This window comes from Eumetopias jubatus, unplaced genomic scaffold (genome assembly GCF_037043125.1).
Source record: "Eumetopias jubatus isolate StellerSeaLion01/CBP00866 unplaced genomic scaffold, mEumJub1_p1.0 scaffold_17, whole genome shotgun sequence".
Classification (NCBI taxonomy): Eukaryota; Metazoa; Chordata; class Mammalia; order Carnivora; family Otariidae; genus Eumetopias; species Eumetopias jubatus.
In genome coordinates, this window is record NW_028274823.1 from 81,576,572 (window position 1) to 81,601,073 (window position 24,502).

Here is a 24,502-nt window from a genome sequence, read left to right on the forward strand (position 1 = left end):
AAAGAAAAACATCAGTTAATAAACACAAAAGAACAGAACTTTAAAAATCATATTTTGCAAACCCTAATACATTTATTGATTTAAGCAAGGATCAACAACTGGTTCTAAACCAACAGGTGAGTGAATGATGAAGAACTGAACTTTCTTAGAGAGCCAAAGTAACACCAGACAAAATACTTTCTGATGTAAGAAAACCAATATAATTGAACAGCGGGCAGAAAAGAGAGCCACCACCCAATTTCAGTGGTCAATCTAAGCATCACCAAGAAAGTTAAGTAGAGATCCTATAACTTCCGATGTGATACAATATGAAGGACATAGCATCATCTATGATAGCCAAGGTATCTTCAACCTGAGAATCCACCAACTATTTAGATATGTTTTAATTTACAGTAAATACAAGAGATAGAAAAACAAGCTAAATGACATGAGAATAAACTGGACAAATTCAAAAGGTCTGAAGCACCTGACCCAGTCTCCGCTCAAATGTCTTTTTAAAAGGCAAGGAGAGGAGGGATGGGTAGCTATCCTTGATTTAAGAAGACTTAAGGGTTCTAAGAGCCAAGTTCAAAGGTACAATGCTATTCTGGATATTTTTCTAAATAAACCAGCCATAGGGATCATTTTTGAGCCAACCAGAGATATTTGAATATGATCTGGGCATTATATGAGACGAAAATTTACTGAAATGGAAGAACAGACATTACTGACTAAAAAAAAAAAGGTTTCAAGAGAGAATACACAGCATTATGCCATATTGACATAAGAATGCATATATACCCACTTGCATATATGTAGACAAAAAAATTACAAACTAAGGTACTAAAAGTAATCATCTCTAAGTGGTGGGAATATATATTTTTCTCATTTTTGTTTTATATTTTCTGTTGCTGATACAATGCACCTGCACGATTTCTCTAATAGATTTTTAAAAGTTGTTTGTTTTATAATTATCTCCAAGTCTATTTACTAAGTGTCATGACAAAATATTGTCTTGTCCTGCATAACTTAAATTCAGCTCTGTATGTAGTTTAAAAAAATGCTGAATTTCTGTCAAAATGTATATATGTATATACACATATATACACATATATAATGAAAAAAGACTTAAGCAGCATTCACTACGTGGCAATTTTTGTCACTTTAAGAATATAAAAACTCACCCCCAACCTCAAAGGGTTCTTTTACTACAGAGGCTCCAAAACCATCAGGATTATCATTTTTAACATTACAAATAATCGCTGTCATCTATTATTCTCACACAAGAAAGTAGTTCCACCTAAAAACATAGCTCAATTCAAAGAGCTATGTTCAATTATCAAAATGTTTTAGGTATTATGTCCACTCATGAGAAAAAAAAAAAAGAGACTGGAGACTCAAATCAAGCCTGTAGCAATATTAATTCCTGAAGGTGAATAAACTTTACTTTGTGACGCCGTCTTGGGAACACACAGAAAACAAATGAGGCAGCCGTGGGACCCAAAGCAGTGGCAGATGCCACCAATCCAGAATTCCTACCTAAAAATTATAAATAGATGCGTCAAAAATATAAATTGAATTTTTCTGAGCACTGCAACAGAAAAATATTTTTTATTCAAAGAAATAATAATTACTGCTACTAACAAACTTTCCAACTGGATCCTTAATTTCAGTGACGATGCTAGTAAGATTTTTAGTCTTACAGAAAAGCACAGTAGTACAAAGTCCCTTGAAATGCAGTCATTTTAACCAGGACTAATGGCAAATGTATCCTTGCACTATGAATACTAACTAATAAAGTAAATATGGTTGCATAGGACTTGGTTAACTTACTTAAACAAAACCATTTGTCTCTATACATAAATGGGGAGGTTATATACTCATTAAACTCAGTTGGCCCCCTCTTTCATTCACTTAATTATTCAAACACATAGTGAACATTCTGTGCAAGGGGCACTGAGAGCAGAGGCTAAGTAAGCAGACTACCACACTGCAAGAGTCCCCACTCTATCAGGGAAGACAGACACACGGACGTGCAACGGTGCCACAGGCTCTACTGAATATAAGACCCAGATATTTTAAGAGATAGAGAGAGAGGGATTAATTCTGCAGGGGCACAGATAAAGCTTCACAAAGTAGGTGATATGTTAGATAATCCTTAAGAAGTAAGTCAGACATCAGTAGACAGAAGAACAAATAAGAGCAATTAGAACACTCCTGGTAGAGGACAGAACAGGGATATGGAAATACATACAACATCGGGAAAAAGCAAGCAATCCAGTGCAGTTCACAGACACTGAGCTGTACGGAGAAAGCAGGACAGAAGCCTGGATTTAGTTATAAGGATGCTGTGGCAGGGAGTTCAATTTAACCAGACACATAAGGAGACAAAGGCCAGAATCAGCGTGGTGGTCTCTGTTTACAGAGCAACAACCCAATCCTTCTTTTACATAGAATCTAGGCATTCAGTCTTTTGAAGATTTCACTTTCCAAGATACTCACCTTCCTTAGTCATAGTCTGAGATTTTACCCAAGACTTTAGCATTCATCATAAGTTAGAAAGATGCAGAGAACATATGCCACAGTACGGGAAATACATTCCCATTTAATCCTAACGACCCTACAGAGTAACAGTCCCATTTCATGAATGACAAAATTGAGGGTCAAAAAGACAGTGATTTGCACTAAGTTCCACAGCCAGTAAGTACTGAGTTATGATTCAAACCAGTTAGGTACATAACCCAAAGCCAGGCTTCTAATACCATGCTGCCTCATAAAAGATTAAGATTTCTTATATTTCCACATCAATAATAAAAATATAAAATTTTCAAAGGAAGCAAGTTCAAATGAAAGTGAATCTACTAATCAAATGTTAAAACTGAAAAACTTCTAAAAGACAATACAAAAATCACTGGCATTTCCAAAACTGATGTCAGCAATTAATGAGTACTAAATTGTAAGACAAATATTTCTTATGCCAAACATTACACCAATACATGTCTTTCTAATATGACTTTTTTGCTTCCCAATGTTAAAATTTCTGACATACTTTTTTAGACAATTTAAACCAAATAAAAATAACTGAGAAAACTATATATATATGATTTCTAATACAGAACAGCCTTCACCTGCACTTACCGGGTGTACTTTTGAAGAACAAGCAGAGGGTTTAATATGAAATCTTATCTAACGACTTACAAATGCTGCGCATAAAGAATTATACTAACTAGGTCACTGAAGGAAGCCAAATATTTTTGCCATCTAGTGATCTACAAAAAGAACATACACTCCAGAGCCAAGCTGCCTGGATTTGAACTCTATCTTCACTTACTAAGTAATCTTTTGCAAGTTACCTATCTTCAGTTCCCTGTGTAAAATGGGACTAGTAAAAGTACTTATCACATAGGGTTGTGATAAGGATTAAATGCACTAATATACGGAAAACGACTAGAACAGAAATGACAGTTGTCTATGAGTTGAACAAATGGGACAGACCTAGCCCATAAGGGCTCACTCTAACTCTTTGGGTATTTTTTTTCCAGTGACACTGACAATTGAATAACCTAATCCTTCTAAAGAGCATCAAAGCCTAACAGAAACCTTAACTGTTTGAAATCTTGACTGTATCAGTTTGCCTTTTAAGTATTTAACTTAAGAACAAATGCAAAATATTCCCAAATTTCCCAAAGGGAGGGAAACAAAAGCCTTCCTTCCCCACGTTATCAGTGGCTACATGCAGTAAGTAGAGAGAGAGAAGAAATGCACCTGTGCACGCATTGCACCTTCTGTCAGACCTAAGCTGGATAGCCACCACTGCCACTGGAGATCTGCAGGCACAACACATGACTTTCGCCCCACCTTGGAGCCAACATGTTCAACTTGTTTTGTTTTAATTAAGGTATAATTTACGTACAATAAAATATAAAGTCTTAAGTGATTTGTTGATGAGTTTTGATAATCATATATATTATGATGGACAGTCTTGATTCAAGTGCTGCAACAATCCCACCTCAACCACTGAATACTGACCGCGAGAAAGAAAATAATAAATGGTAATTAAGTTCTAAAGCCTGTCCACAGAAGTCAATTTCACCAATAATATAACTGACCTACTATAAAATAATGTGGCTACTATATGAGCTAAATAAATTTTTACTGGTTGTTCTAAGCATCCAATCCTCACTGAAAACACGAAGTATGTTTTAAGTTACACCTAATTAACAAAACGCCTTTAGAAAAACATGTGAGCCGAGATTTCATATTTGCCTTGTCTCAAAATTTTACTTGAACCTAAATTAGTGTGGTTTACACTACAAATTTAACCAGAATTTTCAAAGAGAGGATAATAACCAAAAATAGCTCCTTATGCCTTATCATGTGTTCCTGAATAGAGACAGTCTTATTTTAAGTATAATTATTGAAAATAAAGCAGTCCTGAAGTTTCTTTGTAGTACTACTCAACATAATATATAGATATACTTATCCCCAAATAACTTAGAAACTAAAATACCAGTATACAGTACTAGTATTCAAACCATTAACACTTTTTTCCTGCCATTAATTAAGAAAAATTATTTCCACAGATCACATATAAGCTATTTTAAAAATTCTAGTTAGTTGGAAGTTAACAATATAGAGCTGTAACATACATGGAACACGAATGGCAAATAGAAAGTGATATACAGATTTACAAAGGTAGTGATCAAAAAGCATCAAAAGCAAATCTGAAGTCGCCTGGCTCACGAGAGGAAAGGACCCTAAGCTAAATCAGCAGCAGGAGTGAAGGAATAAAGTCACTAACAAGAAAAAACAAGAAGAATTGAAAGCTAGTTAGCAAATACCAGGATTTCACCATTTAATTCTATTTTCCAGGAATTTCTGGAGCTTTTCTCCTGCTTTATGTCAGTGCTATCAACCAACAGATGCTTAAGGATCAGGTGAGAGGAAAAAAAAATCAGCCACTGATTCATAAGCTACATCAGGTCTACATTTTTTTTCCAACAAATTTTTAACAAGTTTAAATTTAACAAATAGTTTCCATGTATGTCACAGTTATATCCATATTATCAACTTTACTAATCAAATTATGCTTTAAATAACTGCCACTCGCATACACTTATATGAGAGTCTCATTTAATGAAAGATTTTATATTTACTAGATTTTATTTTTCTCTATCAAATGTGTAAAATGTTTGTATCTGGTTTCTAAATTGAAGATTCATATTGGTAGGAAAGCAGAAATAGGAGTTTGCTGAATTTTCCAGCTGATAAAGTGCTAATTACTCATTATTTGAGAACAATTTGTCCTAACATATAAAGCATATAATCATTCCTGTACAGAGCAAATTAACGCAGCCTAAAATCTCATTTTCTAATGTGAAAAGGGTACATAAGTACCAAAGCTTGAACTACAGAAATATTAAAAGAAAGAATGCTCCAAAAACTGGGGATTTTTTTAAGAATAAAGTATAGTGATTAGAAACAGCACAGGACCCAGGAATATTTAAATATTTTCCTAGGTGCCAAGCCCTGCACTAAAATATTTAATGCATAATGTCATCTAATATATAGAAGACCAAAGTTCCATTCTCAGCTTTGCAACTTAAAAGCCTATGACTGCAGGTAAGTTACTAAATCTCTGGGCCTCAAATATTTTTGTTTTCTGCAAAATAATGATCCTGACACCTGTTGTAACTTCTTTACTAGTTGTTTCAAGGATCAAATGAGGTATCTGGACATATCTTTAAATCTATAAACTGCAAAGAGCTATTAAAATTGTAAGAAGTTGTTATGATTTGAGGTTGCATGGGCTAGAAATGTCTTGTTATTTAATTTTAGTTTAAATGTCTCATTACAAGGCAACTCAATATGATGTTTTTATACACAAATTATAAAAGAAAAGAATTCCAATATATTCACTTAAACTCACTTTAGCATAAATTTTAGGTTCCTTTTAACACTTCTAAATTAACTGCCCATAGTGCCAAACCAGAAAGGAAAACTGACTGCCAAGTAATTTATGAGCTCTACTGGAGCCTTCTACTCCTCCAAACAATCAGGACCCCACATCTTTCTCTCAAATTGTTACATTATACCAACTTGCCTTGACAGAAAAGTTTACACATATTTCTGCTCTGAAATGAAGTTTAGATCTCACTTTCTAGAGTTCTTCTTTTTGTTGTTGTTTTGTTTGTTTGTTTTAAGTAGGCTCCATGCCCAGCGTGGGACTTGAACTCATAACCCTGAGTTTAAGGGTCCCATGCTCTACCAACTGAGCCAGCCAGGCGCCCTTACATCTCACTTTCTAAAGGAAAATATCACATTCTTCAAAGGTAACATCAAGAACTGCTAGCAATTCTTCTACTTAGTAGCAATAGCATAAATTGGTTCATTTGGCAAGAAATCCGCAATCTATAACAAAGAGCTATGAAATTGTTTTACCTTTTATTCCAGAAACCCCACTCTAACAATGTACTCTAAGAAAACAAAGTAAACTAGACAAAGATATCCACAATAGCACTGCTTATAAAGGAAAGAAATGGAAATAATCCTAACACAGTACAGTAAGCAATGCATGATATTTAGCCCAAAGAAATGTTAACTATATAGCTTTAAAAAATGACAAGTACCCACTGACAGATAAAAATTAAATTGTGAACAAATATCTAAGTATGTAATTATGAGCATATGTACATTAACAAAGAAAGATAATTTCCAATGACAAACACCTGACATAGAATTAACTTTTCCTTTGTTTAAACTGAAGATTACACAGTTTTAAACAAATACTTTTTAAAGCAACAATCAAGGCCCTCTGAACTTTATTTAAATGTAAGCAAATGAGAACCACAGAAAAATATCTTATCAAGTCACTGATAATGCTAGCAATCCTCTAAAATCCAAAGTACAATTTTTTGTGTGGAAGAGCTGAAGGATTATTCCCCTCAACAAATTTAATCGATTTTTCTTCAGAGCTGTTATGAAATAATGTATCTACAACTGTTCAAACCTACATCTGTGAACCTCTAAAAATTTAAGTTGCCCAACTAACTGGTTTTAACGAGCATAAGAAACAATTACCTTCTTCCTAGGTCTCTGGATGAATACGATAAGGCTGATTTCCTGTTTCAGAACTCTGCTGCTGTTAAAATACACACACGCACACCCCACCCCACCCCCATGGTTCTGCTCCCACTAACAAACATCTCAGACTCACCACCAACGACAAATCAAATAAAATATGGCTTAACTTACAAAACAACTTTCAGAAAGATCGTCAGTTCAACATGCATTAGACGTACTTGTCAGCATTATATACCTGAACTAAGCCAAATGCTAACTCTAATTTTCTACAGCAAAATCATAATAAAGTATATGAAAAATAAGGAAAGTTAAAATTGTAACATTGATCCAGCATCACTATAAAGTACATAAGAGTGTATCTTTTATGCTCTAATCTTTCTATTCAGTGTTAGGTTTATGTTACTTCTGTAGTTCATTCCATTATAAAAGCCAAGCTTTTTAATCATCGATTTTACCAGAGATAACTATCTAAAACACCAGGTTTGGACTGCTCCGTAAGGCCACTATTTTTATAGACAGAAAGACATTCAAACAGGTAAGACAGAAAGGATGACAAGCGATGTATCAATAGTTTGAGAACAAAGGGCTAGCAGTATTTAGTGCAAATTCACTCAGTATTAGTAAACTGCATTCAAAAAAATAAATAAATAACAGATTCCAACATTTCCAACTGTATTGATCAAAATTTAGATGCAGCCATGTACTAATTTCCTAATATTCGAAAACCACTACACACACCAGGTACTAAGAAAAAAAAGTTCTAATACAAAATGTGTCTCCAGCAAGTGGGTTTTCATTTTCCTACTAATTAAGCTAAAACTGTAAAATTTTTAAATTTACTAATAAACAATCAAATTTACTTTTCAATGAAAGCACTGCTAATTTGAACCATTTTAATGGAAGAAAGCTCCAAACGAGTGTGTGCTAGACTGCCTCATTTTATATTTGGCTTTAATATAATAAAACCAGGCCTCTTTATCTAAGCCAGGAAATCTTTTAGAAATGACTTTTTTTTTCCCCAAATGGCAAAAATAGTTTTGCCTAACTGCTGTATTTTAATCCTGGATAAGAATAATATAAACTTGAAATACAGGTCTATTTTAAAATATGAAGGCACACATATTGGCATTCATTACTACATTAGTTAAGAATCATATTACTGATTTTTATTATAATTGCCTTGTTCTAATACTGAAAAATATGATTCATATTCCCACTGAGGGCATTTTTATCATTATATCAACTTTATAATCACTTGAATAAGTGGATTATCAAAAAAAAACCTGAAATTACATATACTAAAATACTAGTCAAAACTCATATTTTAAATCTTAATAATATGCAATTTTTAAACATACTAAAAAATATGAGAGCAAGTCTACATTGCTTGGTTTGAAAAGGTAATACTCTTAATTTTAGTCAGCTACCCATAAATGCTTGTTCCTGAAGCAATATCATTTTAGTATAAATCCAATTATCACAACTGGGGAAAAAAAGCACAATTACTGATCACAATTAGTTGTGGAATCTTCATATGCAAAGGAGAACATACTAAAATCTTGGAAAATAATTAAGCTGAAACATGAAAGATAAAACTAAGGAGTCAACTCTGTCAACCAATAAACAAACTTTTTAAAAACATAAAAGTTCAACATATAGAAAAACAAAAATACCAACAGTTAGATGGGAGGGACAGAAATGAAAACAAGGGAAAGGAGCTCTGAACACCTCACACCCTTTAAAAACTAATAGGTAAACAAAACAGGTAAAGACTTTCAGTATTTGGATAAAAATCTCACCTACATATGTGCTGCCTCACTTAATGTAAGAGAGAGAATTTATGTACACATTATCTGTCTATCCAAAAAGGCACCATTCTTTTCATGGTCTAGAGCTCAGACCTGAACAAATTCTATAAAGTGATGCTAGTAAAACAATCTACTTTCATCAGACATGAATTTGAAATTGGTAAGACGTTTCTTACACAAAAAATAGAGGCCCTAAACACAAAGTCAGATGTGAGAACATAAATTCAAAATCCTATCTAAACTGAAATATTATGCCTGATCATATTAATCATTTGGCATGGTAACAAACTTCTCAATAAAAAAGTCAATATAATAAATAAAACAAAGTAGATTAAAACTACTCAGACCCTATTAAGTCCAATATGCAATTTTAAAGACATCTATGCAACCTGGCAACACCCAGTTCTTTGAGGGGTGAAAAAGAATTATGGTTACAGAAACAACCTATATATAGTGGCTTAAAATGAAAAAGCAAAATTTCAAATGGGGAAACTCATTTACTAGCAGAAAGACAAGAATTGAGTTGTACAGGAAAGCAGAGGACCTGAAAAGTATTTAAAGCAAATAGTTAAGGAATACGTATTAAATCAGTTCCCTGATGAAGTTCCGTAATAATGAATTTCTATACGCCAACTGTTAGGAAGATTACAGTTTAAAAATACCAAAATCTCATATAACTTAATATCTCAAGTTAAAACATGATGTTTCCACTTAAATATCCAAATAATTTTGTAAAACTAAATGACTAAAAGCCAGACTTCCATTACATAAGCTTTAGTCCTCAACCAGTAACTTTGCATTTTAGAAAAAAAATATAAACACTGGCATAACCACTAAGTTTTATTATTGCAAAAGCTTAAAACTTGATATTAGTCTTTAAAGACTATCACAGATGATTCCAAAAAACAGAAATGTCAAAACCACTCATATCACTAGATTATCTTAACTTCTTCCTATAGTTGAGTAACAGATGGCAAGCCTTAGTTCTTGGACACTGCACAATAATCACAATCTGTGTGACCTTTTCAGTATTAAAAAGAATCCAAATAGCCTTAATAACCAGCACCTGAGTGTATTTTACAGTATTACCTATAATCCTGATCAGGATGAACAGAAACTAGATATGCAAAACTGCATCATACTTTCGGTATACTGATATTTATTTTACATAAATTTCTGACAACTAGTCCATGAAAACTATCCAGATGTCAGACTGGCTTCTTCAGTTTTCAAAAAACATACATGCGTACATTCACAAAGAATTTTTACCATTACTTTGTTTTCATTAGCACCAACTAAGTATATATCATACCTAGATCAAAATTTCCTTATGTTTAAGTATTGAAACATTTTTATCTCATTTAGAAAAATGTTACTCTAACAAGTAATTTTGTTTAAAAAAGACAAGAGTTTGTTTCTTCCTCAATATTTTTGTTTTAAGTACATGAATTAATACATTTGCTAAGAAAGACATTTAGCTAATGAGGTTAAAATTACCTATTTTAATATCTGACACTTTAAAATCTGACACTAACAAATACAATTTTTGATTATAAGTGAAATGCACAGCAAACCTTCATCAATAAATATCACCAATTACCAAGGCAACTATGCAAATATAAACTGTATCATTCAAAATATGCTCCAGGCAAAAAATGCTCCTTGTTATCATCATGACAAGCCATATCCTGATTAAAGACAGGAAAGTGATAGGGTTATATCCACTTTGATATAAAATGATGTGAAGGTTTATTCAAATCACTTCTATATCCACTTTAACTGCAATACAATTTAATATTCCTACAATAGGAAAAGGAAATTTGACAGATGCGAAGCGTTTAAATGTTATTGTCTTACTCAAATAAGCAAATATGCTTAAACTTTAAATATGTAATAGCTTCCCTAGAAATAACTAAGGGGGAAAAAGTTTCAAGGGTCCAACACTTCAGCTTTTTTTTATGTGTAACAAATTATGATTTTGTGAATCAAAATCATGAAAATCTTTCCTAATTACTTAGGTCATCTTAAATCCACTCTAAAGAAAAATCAGAAAGTAACAGAAAAAAATATTAGCCAAATACTGGAAACAAGTTTAATGTGTAACTACAAGGAAACAACTATTTCTGATACTTCACCATTTAAAATAACTAAGGCAATTATGAGGGGTTCTGGAAAGTGTTTAAAAACGCACAAACACCTTTTACGTTCACTACGATGAACTACATTTTAAACTAGATGCACAGGGACAAAACTAGAAGCTAGTAGGAAATATGAAGTTTCAGAAAAGTAGAATAGGCACTTTTTAAAAATTCTCTTTGGTTGTATTTGTATAAAACAAATTTTTTAAAAGAAATTTTCTTAAGTATAGCAAGCAAATGAAGTCTATTATTCACATACTGAAATAAATACCACAAGCCTTACTCAATTAAATTACAGCAATAAATGCCATCTGTTTTCCTTAACAAATTTGAAGCTATCATATAATTAGCAGTCCTAGTTTTAAAATATTTATCAGTATCTCTGGATATCTCCTATAATTTCAAAAAGAAATCATAACATGGAGTTAAAACTTAAATTTCATAAGAATTTTTAAGATAGGCCTGACATTTTATTCTGCTTGTGCAAAGTGAGAGGCAAAGTAAATTGTAAAATCAAGCAAACAGAAAAAAAAAAAAATCACAGCAAACAATCTATTCCTAGAACACTTTCGTAATTACGTTTGCCCTAAAAACAAAACAAAATTCAGAATCCACTAAGCTACTCCCCTGACATTTTCTCATATCTGAACTAATCTAAAGCTCCGTCCTAAATTTTTTTTTAAAACTTCACATTAATGCAAGTTTTGAAATTAGATAAATAAAGCACTTCAATTCAACAAGCTGACTCAGCAAAGTTAGGATCTAGAAAAGAATGTAACACATGCATCAGAGAACCTTAGAGTCAGCCCTACTTTATCTGGAAAGATAGAAGTTTTTTATAACTTGTCAGAAATTTGCCATTTTACATCAACACATTTAACTCCACCAGATCTGAGTATAACAAAGCAGCTTTAGAATAAAGTGTAAGACTAAAAAAATGCATTAAACAACAAAAAACAAGTACACTGAGGGCAAAGTATCTCTCAACAACTCAACAACTAAATAATTAAAGGAAACAAGCTAAAGATTACTTTAAAAACTATTACCAATATAAAAATGAAAAAAAGTTGTTTTTTTTAATAAAGCATATCCATCCTGTTAGAGCAGTTCTAAGTAACATCCTTCTAAATACCTCTGAAGGTGCTTTACACTTACACACTTACTGAAAACATCTTCAGCCTTTTCTAAAAGAAGTTCAAAGCAACACTTTCACAACCAGCCAAATAACACATAAGCCGTTTTGGTTACCAGTGATATCTTTTGTGGACAAACTTCCTACTATAAAGAATGTTGGCCTAGCAGCAGTCAGAAAACCTAGATGTTAAAAGCCTCGCTCCATCATGTATTAGCAAACTGACCTTCTTAAATACCACAGCCTAGAGGCAAAGGTACTGACTTGTATCAAATATTACACTTCTCTTATTACTATGTACCAGACACTTTATACCGTTAAGAAGAGTTTCTCGGGGCGCCTGGGTGGCTCAGTCGGTTAAGTGTCTGCCTTCGGCTCAGGTCATGATCCCGGGGTCCTGGTCTCGAGTCCCACACATCAGGCTCCTTGCTCAGCGGGGAGTCTGCTTCTCCCTCTGCCTGCCAATCCCCCCTGCTTGTGCTCTCTCTCTGACAAATAAAATCTTTAAAAAAAAATAATAGAGTTTCTCAACCTCACATTCTTGGCAATTTGGGCCAGATAATTCTTTGTTGTGGGAGGGACTGTCCTGTACACTGTAGGACGCGGAGCAGCAACCCTGAGCATCCCTCCCACACTGATCTCCCCGCTGTGACCACCAAAAACGTCTCCAGACACTGCCAAATGCCCAGACAAGGTGGGAGGAGGTCACTCCCAGTTGGCAACCAATATTCAGAAGACACCTCACCTATACTTCTAACAAACCTACACACTACCCTATGAGGATTTCTACCAACATGTTAGAGATGTGGAAAAAAGGGTTCACTAACGTTAAGCAGTGTATCTTTTATTATACAACTGATACGTGGCTGAGCAAGGAGTTAAGCTAGACTTTAACTAAGTGATTCCCAAGTCCATGCTCTGTCTACCCCACCATGCTGCTTTTCTACACTTACTGCCTCATCTACATAATCAGAATAATATTTGCCATATTGAGTTATTTAGGGTTTACAGAGCAAATGAGATAATGTATATATAAATTCTATTAATCTAAAGGAAATAACACATTAAGGATTTGTTTGACTGAAGATAACATAATACAGTGGTTCACAAAGTGTGATCCCTAGATCACCAGTATCAGCATCACTTGGGAACTTGTTACAAATGCAAATTCTCATGCCCCAACCCAGACCTAATGAATCACAAATTCTCAGGGTGGGATATGTGATCTATGGTTTAACAAGTCCTCCAGATTATTCTGACGCCCTTTAAAGTTTGAGAACCACTGATATAATGGGGAAAATACTACACCAAGTGCCTAAAAACCCTACATCCTTCTTTGGACTCAATCTCTTAACAAGTTACTGATTCTTACTGGAGCTATGATTCCTATACCACAAAAGAAAAAGAAAAAGAAAAAAAAAGGGACAGACGGTAGTACTTGCTCTATCTTTTAGGCTTTTTTTCTTCTACGCAAAACCAAGTGAGCTAAAGATTAAGAAAAGGCTTTGTTAAAAAAACAAAAAACAAAAAAACACACACTAAACAAATATAAGACACTGTTAGGATATATGCCAGCTAACTCCACTACATTAATTAAACAGGAAAAAAAAAAACCTTCTGACTCAAGTCCTCATTTTTCTCTTATTTCATATTTCATGAATGATTGAGAATGTTAAATAAATTTTACATCATGGCTAAATAAAGCCTGGCAAAACAGTTTTCACATTTTGAAAAAATACAACAGAAAAAGCATTCCATTTGATCTCTAAGAGACTCAGAATAAAGTAATTCATAAGTACACATTTTAAAAATAAGCACCTAAAAATCAAGCTTACTTAACATCCCCCAAACTTCATTTTAAAAGTAGAAAAAAGTTTTCAGCTCTATTTATCTCCAATCAGTTCAGAATGACTAGAATACTCAAAAAGAAGTCTCACTAATTCGTGAGAGCAAAGGAATTTTAAATAGAAAAAAGATTGCATACATTTTAAAGCAGAGTTGTTTGCAACTTTGACCATGTATGCTCTATTTATAAATCACTTCAAGAATATGTCTGATTTAAAGAATATGTGATTCAAATTACAATGCATTTCATAACACCTTAAGCAATTAGATACTCTTCTTTAAAGGTCAAAAATATTAAACATACAAAATTGGCAGAATACAATCCTTGCGATTACTAATAAAGAAGAAAACCTGGTATTTTAGTTTGAAAAATCTACAAAAATCAAAGGAAATAAAATTTAAAACTACTCTGAAGAGTCTTAATAATATTAAATCAACTAAGTTTTGGGTAGCACACAGATGGCAAGTGGTAGGAAAGAGAGTTTTAGACCACTCAATTGTCCCAGAAGATGTCAAAATGTTCAATTCTACAACGGAGACTTAGACCAAAAATACAGCTAGTTTATACAACACATAACAAAATACCTAAAAATCACATCACCCGATAGCCACATATATAATGAGACAGAGCACCATTCATCCTGCAATGAGAAACAAATAAGCAAAAAAAAACTCACTGGAAATCAAGAGCTTCACTACTGACAGTACTGGGAGACAGCTGCGAGGCCAGCAAAGGCAAAGGAAAAAAAAGAACCATCCCTATGCACACAAAACAGCCTTTACCAGGTAAGCCTCAAGCTTATTCCATCCTTCTCCATACCTGGCAAGAATGAATGAAGAAAAAAAGAATCCTTTAGTTTTCTTCCCATTTCCAAGGCCTAAAATTATATTGAGACTCGATCAAATCTGAAAATGGGATGCAATACAAAGGTTTACCACCAAATTAAAATTCCTGTATTATATGAATGCATTGTCAGATTACATTAAGTGTAAATTGTAGTAAGTGTAACTTGGCACTCAAAGTTGCATATCTCTCCCAAAAATGAACTTAAAAAGATACACTTACACACCTTTATGGATAAACAGTGACATACCTTTTGTATCACACGTTAGAAGTTTACTTTGAGAAAATTACTCTTTGTGAATAAAATATGTGATATTTAAGTTGACCTATCTCTAACACTAAAGAAAATTTATTATAACAAATTTTTACTTTAAAACATCTACTTAATTATGCAATAATAATAGGAAGTTTTCATCTTACTTCAATATCTTAAAGCAAACACTTTTTGATTAGCATGATTAATTTTTCATTGGTCAATAGTATGAGTGAGCAGACCTTTATATTCCATTTGTGATGAAACAATGAAATCACAGACATGTTATACTCAGAACTCCTAAAGAAATATCTCTATTTCAAAAAATACTCATAGTTTGAACTAATTAAAATTCTAATATGTCCAAAACTGAGGAACTTCAGTTACAATCACTGCTCCTCCCATAAACGAAAATACAAATAATTTCTCATACATGGGTAATCTGAAATTACAATTTTTAAGAGCAGCAGTTACCATGTAAGTATTTACATTGTGGCAGGTAGCATGCTAAGCGAATTACTCCTATTAACTCATTTATTCTTTAAGATAAATTTTACAGATGAAACAGCTTGAGAAAGAGTAAGTAACCTACTCAAAGTCACCCAGCTGCTAAGTGGGAGGGCCAGGATTCCACCACAGGCATGTCTGGCTCCAGAACCTACACGGCGACCCTAACATCTACAATGAAACAAGGTACACATAGTGTGTAGATAAAATCACTACTCAACACTTTAATGTCATTTAAAATAAATTTAAACTTATGTGAAAATGATAAAATAATATCCACCAAGGTAACCTCATTTTTCAGAAATACTATGATAGTTCGGGCACCTGGGGGGCTCAGTCATTAAGCGTCTGCCTTCGGCTCAGGTCATGATCCCGGGGTCCTGGGATCGAGTCCCGCATCGGGCTCCCTGCTCAGCAGGAAGCCTGCTTCTCCCTCTCCCACTCCCCCTGCTTGTGTTCCTGCTCTTGCTATCTCTCCGTCAAATAAATAAATAAAATCTTAAAAAAAAGAATTATGACAGTTTGCTAACTTTGCACTTATTTACACATATACACAGAATATTCACACACTATGTTAGATTCACTGTCCACGTCTGAAGTGACGACTATGGATGACAATTAAAAGTGCATAACCACCTAAAATATAATACGTCAACGGTCTTCTTGTCCACACTACGTACAGGGTAAGAATATTCTTTTGTTGTCAGGTGCAGCCACAGTATCCATCTCTCAATATTCTCAGTACAACCAAGTGTATACCTAACACCCTGAAGATGTCCACCTGCCTCTTAATGCAAACTGCTGCAAATGAACAGAATATGCCTTAACTACACTGAACTGAACTAAAACTTCCCCTCTAAATTAATTCACACCTAAATAATGTTTATTCTTCTTATATTAGTATTTTTCCAAAAGGCTTTATTTCAGTGCAAATTACCTTAAAAGAACCAAATTGCTAATACCTTTTCTGTAACCAATAAAAAAATTCAAAAACTTAGAAGATAGGTGAAGAGTCACCTTTCCTGACAAATGGAAGTATTTTACATTAGTAGGTGAATTTATCCAATGCTTAGAAAGACAATCACTACTGACAGACCAGAACACTTTTGACCACCTAGCAAAGAATGCATGTGGCAGTAAGTGGCCTTTATAAAACAATTAAGGATATCATTTCACTCAGCAAATCCTTACCAACTTCAGGTTATGCAGTCTAACCTCAACATAACTGACACCTCTGATAGCAAATGCATGAATTTCAAAGCTACCAGACAGAAAGCAACTGTAAAACAGAACTGAATATTTACTGAAATCATTACTGACCCCTACCTCAGAAGTTGGTACAAAGGTCTTAAGTCACTATCCTCAGAACAAATTCTAACACATTTTCTTAATGAATTCAGGTCACAAAAGAATTCTCCAATACTGACTTCACTTAAAATCAAAGTTTATCTAACAAAAAAAGGTGTGGAAGAGCGAGGGCTCCTCAAAATAAAAATAAAACTTCAGAACTCATGGTCTCTACAGGAAAAAAAAATATGGTTATCAAATAAATGTTTCATACAATCATTAATAACACAGCTTCTGGGAGCTAAGTCCTTGGACCACGACCAAGGCCAAACACTTCAAGTAAGTGAAAAACTATCACGTGCATGCACACGTCTAAATTTCTCTCTACAAACTCCATTTCACATATACTGTTTTAATATAAAAACATTTGTCTTACTGAAAAAGGCTGAGGTCAAAATTTAAAAGTAAAATGTTTACTGAGAGTGAATTAACGTTGAAACTTTGTGCATTGATTTTCCCATTAAGTATTCCTCCATTGAAAGTTACTGAAGTAATTACTTAAGTGGCTTAAAAAATATTAAAAAGTATTAAGCTACCACCAAACGAACAAACAGCAAATGGGGCAAATCTCAAAATGAGAACATGTGAAAATAAGAATTAACATTAAGAAGTTTGTGTGTTTTATTTAAGTGGTTATTAGGAAAAAACAGATCTGTTCCACACAAACACTAAAACATCGATAGCTGCCTTTCTCATGTCATTAAAATTCTAAAAGGGACACCAATGCATCTTTCTTTCTACAGTTTCTAAAAATAAATGTTAAAGTAAGGTGATTATAAGTCACCATATTTTAGGATGTTTATTCATCTAATATTCACTTAGTGCAGGATATGCGATGTAAATCCGCAGATGGCTGCACTACTGGGCAAACTTTTACAATGCACTGCAATAAAATCCCTTTTTCCTTATATCAAGTCAGATAAACTGTAAATTATTCTCCTTTCAGATGCACTTTATTCTTGAATGACCTTTATGAAAATGAAGTTTGTAAACTGTTATACAGCAATTAGGATGCCCGGTTATGTTGTTCAGAAAAGAAATGCAACTTAGCAGATATGAAACAGGGTAAAATAAAAATTCTGAACAGAGTCTTTAAAAACAAAACAAAACAAAACACACACACACACATACACACACCTCTCAAGATATGGTCATTTCAGTAATCACTAATCTTAAAAGGTAATACAATTAACTTCAACAGTCCCTGTACCCTCTACAAGTTAAAAATACTCCCTACAGTTAACATTTGAAAAGATGCAAACTTATCAAAAAATAAAAATACAACCAAAGCCTAAAGTTTCCATGAAATCTAAAGACACTAAATTTTTTATAGTCTCACGGTCAACACTACTTTCCAGACTAATAATAAGATACCAAGAAATTATTTTTAGAACTCAATTTTGCAAATATTGCAAAATTTGCAAATAATCATCCTCAATTTTCCTCTGAGAAATCACTACATTCTTAATCTTTCTTATCACACAGAAATACTCCAATTACTACTTTCATAAAGGAATTTAACTTCTCACAGGCTAGCTGCTGAAACAGATACTACAACCTGCCAGAGACAAAATGGTCAATGGCCATTTTAATTTTCCCCCCACAATAAACACAGAACACTAAAGTGAAACCAAGTAAACCAAAGTGCTTTGGTGTATCAAAATTATTGGAAGTGCAACTATCAAAAAAGAACCCTTCACTGACTCTTTCCTAAGTGATTTTTTTTATATCAATATTTGGCTCAATAAAACCACAACTCTAGAAATTAAGTGTTACTAGTCATTTGATACAATATTTGATGCTGCTTTCTATGCACACCATAACTAAAAGCACAGTGTTAGAGAAAGTTTTAAGTCACAGAAATTTCACGTATGGAGGCACACCTCTGAAATCAAAGGAGAACTGGCAATCATCTCACTACTCACGTGAAAGAACCTGGTAGAATAATTTTAAACTTAAAACCCTGCTAAATTTTAAAGCAAATGGGTAAAGTAAAAATAGTATAAACGCAGTCTGAATAATAAAAGCAATCTACCAAACAGCATTATAGACATTTTCCTGCATGGGGACTTTTCTTAAAAAGTCAAAGAAACATTTAATCAATTTGCTCTTATACATGTCAGTTCACACCAACAGCAGACTGCTTTCGAAATAAATTACAAATCAGAAGTTTTTCCATAATTAATTACCTTCTAGGCAAGCAGGTCAAGTTCAGCCCTGACTAGTTTTGCAATTAATGCAGACTCCAGAACTTCTAAATATTCTTTTAAAATATTAATCCTTTAACTTAACAGAAAACTTACGTTTTGTGTGTTATAAAGCTCCTTCTTCAGTAACTTTTACCTTCATCTCAAAACAAACACTTGGGCAAAATTAGTTGTGCACATTTACGTGCAGCTATATAATCCAAAGGAATAAAACCTCTTCAGCTATAAAACATTTTCTTCAAAAAACAAATCTTCCCCACAGTTTTTAGCAGGACATATGGACACTTTAGCACCACTCAACCTTTAGGCAAAATGTTCACTGACATTTGCTAAGACATAATTTTTATTAAGAATACTCTATTATGCAATTACATAATTTTACCTAAATATTGTCCAGCGTTATAATTCACATCACCAAAATTTTGGTCTTAATAGCAGCCTTAATAAGATACTTCAGGCACCTCAGACCAACGACTTAATTCTGTTTTTTCATGCCTTAGACATTGGCCCACGAGGAACTCTGAACGTCTGTGATACTTCCCATTCTGCAAACCAGGAGGGCTCTATCCCCATCCTTGATCAAAACCAGTTCGTTATACCTGAAACTGCAAAGATCAATGCCTTTCAATAACCACTATCTTTTGAGGTACAAAGACCTAACTTTTGGACAACCAAAACGACATGCTTGTTACAATTCTTGGGTTTCTGTCTTATTCAGCCACCTGAGTCAGTAAACTTAAGACACTGGGTGAAAAACAGCTAACATACCTACACAATCTGAGGCTGGAGTAATGCCCTCTTGCAGGCCATTCTGGTTATGAGCTGGTATATTACACTTGCCATTATACACAAGCCAGAGTACAATTAATGGACCCCCAAAGGTGTCAGAGGACCTGCAACTTGAATTAGGTGAGCAGCAATTCCGGCATCACAGTAACACTTAAATTTCAAGGAAGACCTGAAGCTTAATCTCTGCAATCACAATTTGCGGCACACAATACCCTTAGAACCTACACAACATTATCATCTGGGATCAAAAAACACTCAATCTCCATTCTATTACGTGTGACAAGACCACTGAATATAAAATGCTACTGCGCTACAAATTTCATGCCCTATCCTATATCACCCCATCAGGAGGGGGGAAAAAAAAAAAGGCGAATTTAACAAAGATCTAGTAAGAGCGCCTTAGGAGGTATATTACCTATGACACTATTGATTTCAAACTACAAAACTTCTAAAGGCAGTTCAAAGTTGTAATTAAACTTAGCTTAAATACACAAACCTCCTTTTGCCCTCCAATGAACACCATATATGCTGAAAATGATTCTGCTTCCAAAGTTATGCAAATCAGTTCACAAGTCACATTAAAAAAAAAAAGTCTATCAATGCAACCCAGGAAACTAAAAACAATCACTGCAAGATTCTGATGCAATATGCATACATGCAACACTAATTTTCATTTTAATCTAATCTATACCCTTGATCTAGGGCCTAAAGCCAAGATTTAATCGAAATATGCTCAACCTCAAAGCGTCTCCTTTTCTGTTCATACAGCAGACCGGATTACCGAGCTCACTAATCCACCAACAGTGTACTGTATTCTGCATTAACGGACAATAGCCCTTCGGAAGAGACCCCGTCGACAGACCCGAGAAACCCATCGGTGCCTTGACACTTGCAAGCAGGCAAGAGTTCCATGTAGCCGAACACACCCTAGGTTGGATGCACTCGAGGGAGACCCCAAATAGACACGATCTAGAAATTCGAGCCGGGCTGGCTGCTACAGTCACCCAAACTATGGCAATTTCTCGCCTCCGTGAGCTCCCACGTTCTAAGAGAGAGTGACAGAAAGGCACAGAGGGGCAGCGGCAGAAATGGATACAGGTCAAGTCTAAGTCGAATCCATCCTCTTGATATCTCCTTTTGTTTCTGCTAACGATCTCTTTGATGATGGCTGTCATGTCTGGGAGCCTGTGGCTGAAGAAAAAGGAGGAGAGAGATGGCAGAAGCGGCTGGTGGCGGGGCTTCTTCTGCAGGATGGAAATGGCTCTGGACTTGGCGGTAGCGGATGCCCCTCGCTCTGCCGCCGCCTGGCTCTGGACCGCAGCCGGGTAATGGCTGCTGCGGCGGCTGCTGGATGGTTGCAGCGACTGGGCCTGCCTCTCCTCAGCAGCCAGAGGCCTGGCCGCGGCGGCCGCGGGACGGGAAGGAGACGGAGAATCCTCGGCACGGCCGCTGCCTCCGCCGGCGGCCTCCGGAGCCCGGGCCGGGGGGGGTGCGGCGGCGGCGGAGGGGAGGTTTACAGCCGGCCCGGGTCCCTGGACGTGCCGCCGCCGCCGCCGCCGTGTTGGAGGCAGTAGGAGGGGAGAGACCAACTCTCCGGCGGCCCCAGCCCTGGAAATGGTGACAGGCGACTCCGGCCCCCTCCCCGGAGCTGCAGCCGCCGCGGCCGCCGCCGCCGCCGCTTCTCCCCCCCGCTCCAGGAGCGGGAGGTGCCGCCGCCGCCGCCGCCGCCGCCGCCGCCGCCGCCGCGCCTCAGCCGGCTCCCGCCCGGGCCCGCGGCTTCCACCGTCCCTTGCACGAGAAGCCGAGCGAGAGGCTGCACGGTTAGAAGAGAGGACGAGGACGAGGCGAGAGACGCCGCCGCTGCCGCCGCCGCCGGCCGGCCGGCTCCCCGAGGGCGCTGCCCCCGCGGCTGCTCACGGGCGCTGAGAGGGGCTCTGGGCCGCGGCCGCCGCCGTCTCTCATCTCCCTCGCCTGAGCCCGGCCTCGCCTCACAGCGGCTCAACTCTCAAACTTCCATCATGGCTGCAGCTTCCGAGAGGAGAGAGCCGAGCGCAGCCGCGGCTCGGCGCCCCGGCGCGTATCCTGCCGCAGTGCACAAAGAGTCCCGCCACATCACCGCCCGCCGGCCCGCCCGCCCCCTCCGCCGCCGCCGCCGCGCCGCGCCGGGAGCCCGGCGCCTGGGAGCCCGAGGGGAGGCGGGAGGCGGGCGAGACCGCGCCGGGGGGGGGGAGGGACGCGGCGGGGCAGGGGCGGCAGCTCCGGGGGCGAGCGCCGAGCCCCCGGCCGGCGGGCGCCACTGAGCATGCCCAGTGCGAGCGCCCGGGGCTCGCTCGGGCTTGTGCGAGGCGCCCGCCAGGAGCTGCACTTGCCGCGGCCGCTCCTGCAGCAGCGCGGGGCCGGGGCGGAGGGAGTGGAAAGGGGGGAGAACAAGCCAAGTCTCGGCCTGTGCCCAGAAACCCGGTCGGGGACAAGGAGGGCCGAAGGGGAGAGCTGAGGGGTGCACTGAGCGGTGTCGCTGACTCGAGTCTGAGGTTACCTGTGCACAGGTGGGGAGCACCAGGTGACTCGCGCGGGTCGGGGGACAGGGAAACGCAGGGACGGTCCCCGCCGCGAGGGCGCCCCTCCCCCTCCGCCCCCAGATTTCCCCGGCCCGGCCCGCAGCCTCGTCCTCCTTTTGCACCGCTGTGATATCCCCGTCGTGCGCAGGGACTCGCCTGCAGCCGCCTTTGCCAAGAAAGCCTACCTCTCTGTCCACCCCCCGCCCGTGTCCTCAAGGTGTCAGTCTTAGCACAAAGAACAACCCCCTATTGTGTCTCCGTGTGTGTATCACCTCATCCGGCTCCCTCTCACCGCCCCACCTCCCGCTTCCCCAGCAGCCCGGCTCCTTCGCCCTAAAAATGAGAGCTCGCAGCCGAGCGCGCTGCGTGTGAGCACATCGTCCCTGGAGGTCTAAAGTCCCCAAGGACCACTGCCTGCGTCGCACCGAAAGCGGACCCCAGAGGACGGGACCCACCCCGCAGCCCCCTGCATTTCCCCCCGGAGAGCTGAGCATCCCTCCCCTCGGGGCTCCAGCTCGGTTCACCGCGTCGGACTCAGACTCGGGGCTCGGAGGCTGCCTCGCCCCGCCCCTTTTCGGGCCGCTGTGAAAACCCGGCTGGGTGGATCGCCGCGGGCCGGCTTTCGCGCTCCCCGTGCCGGGCGGCGCACGCCGGCGGCCGGCGCTGCCCGGGCCCGACTGTGAAATACGGGACGGTAGGCAGCGGCAGCCCCTGCGAGGGGGCGGGGCCGGGGAGACCGAGGAGGGTTCAAAAGGCGGTGGAGGGATACGCGGGCCACAGTCGGAACTACTTTCAGGAGGGGGTCACGTGTGTTCCTAGTTGGGGAACTTTCCAAATTCCCACTCCCCTATGATGGCTCGGGAGGCAAGTGCTTCGCGTCCTCCGCCCGGGGTGCCGCTGCCGTGTGCCGGCAACGGGACCCCGAGCCTCCGGGTCGCGGCGGAAAAACAGGCTCCGACGAGCCTCCGGCCCGAGCGCTGTCGGTGCTGGCGCCTGGGGAGCTGGTTACACAAGCACCCACATTCAAGCACGTGCCCCCGCCTCCCGGCACCGCTGGCCGCGGCGGCGGCTTCTTGCGGACCTCGGAGGGAGAGCTCCCAAGCGGCTCCTACCCATTCGCGTGCTACCTGCCGAGCCAGCGAAACGGCCAAGACGTGAGACTTGGAGCTCCGGCTCGGCCAACAGTGCGCGTTCCCAACCGTGGGAGAAGGAAAAGGGCCCCGGGGGTCTGGCATCTCCCTCGCTAGTGCCCTGCCCCTTGGGGCGAACCTTTCTGGTTCTGTACACCCGGGGCAAAAGGGTATCTCCTGCAGCAGCAGTCCGCTGCTTGAATCCACCAGTGTTGCAACAAACTTCCAGGCACTACCCCTGAGCTGGTGAGCGCGCCCCACCTACTGTAGACTCAGCCAAGCGACTTACCGGGTCGGAGAACCTAGTGAATGGCCATCAGCCCAGAGCAAACCTGTCAAGTCGGCTAACAGCCCCGATTGGTTGACCTATCCCTGTGAGAGAGCTGGTTCAGAAATTATGAGAACTGGAGCGCATTTACCCTGACATTGATCAGCTGCAAAGCGAGTTGTCCACTTTCTGCTTGAAGAGAATGAGCACCATCAACACCAATCTAGGAATTTCTTCTTTTTCTTTCCCCCTGGAAAGTAGAACTCAAGGAGACAATTGGAGTCCAAAGAATCCGAGTTGAGACCTGGGCTGAGGCACTGATTCATTTTTTCTTTTTCTTTTCTTTCTTTCTTTTCTTTTTCTTTCTTTCTTTCTTTTTTTTTTTTTAGATCTGGGAGAATGGGATCAATTTGCCTGTGTATTGCAGTAATTGTGAGTAGGTGCCTAGGAAGGTCTAAAAGGATTTATTCGGTGTCTGAAAAAGAAGACAGTGTATGGGCACATCATGGTTGCAGGCAGCCCCTTGAAGACTAGAAACCCCAAGAGGGCTTGCTTAGAAGCCACAGGCCATTACCTAATTCCACCACTACTAATTAAACCAGGGATATTTACAG

General features: G+C 38.5%; 2 protein-coding genes across 5 annotated transcripts in view; one reads left to right on the plus strand and one right to left on the minus strand.

Annotated features, from left to right (window-relative positions):
* Window positions 1-21,194, minus strand: part of PTEN (phosphatase and tensin homolog) — a 100,523-nt gene extending 79,329 nt beyond the window's left edge. For all 4 annotated transcript variants that reach the window (XR_015767089.1, XM_088019863.1, XM_088019864.1 and 1 more), the window contains exon 1: window positions 21,029-21,194. Coding sequence is in view for 3 of the 4 variants with exons in the window: in XM_088019863.1 (XP_087875989.1) it covers window positions 21,029-21,107 (79 nt within the window). In the remaining variant the exon portion in view is untranslated. The remainder of the gene's footprint in view (window positions 1-21,028) is intronic.
* Window positions 21,195-22,234: 1,040 nt separating this feature from the next.
* KLLN (killin, p53 regulated DNA replication inhibitor) lies at window positions 22,235-23,799 on the plus strand. Its single transcript, XM_088019890.1, is given in 5 exon segments — window positions 22,235-22,367; window positions 22,479-22,709; window positions 22,806-22,858; window positions 23,189-23,421; window positions 23,423-23,799. Coding segments are annotated over 5 exon segments (876 nt in total). The 3' UTR covers window positions 23,649-23,799.
* The last annotated feature ends 703 nt before the right edge of the window (window positions 23,800-24,502 follow it).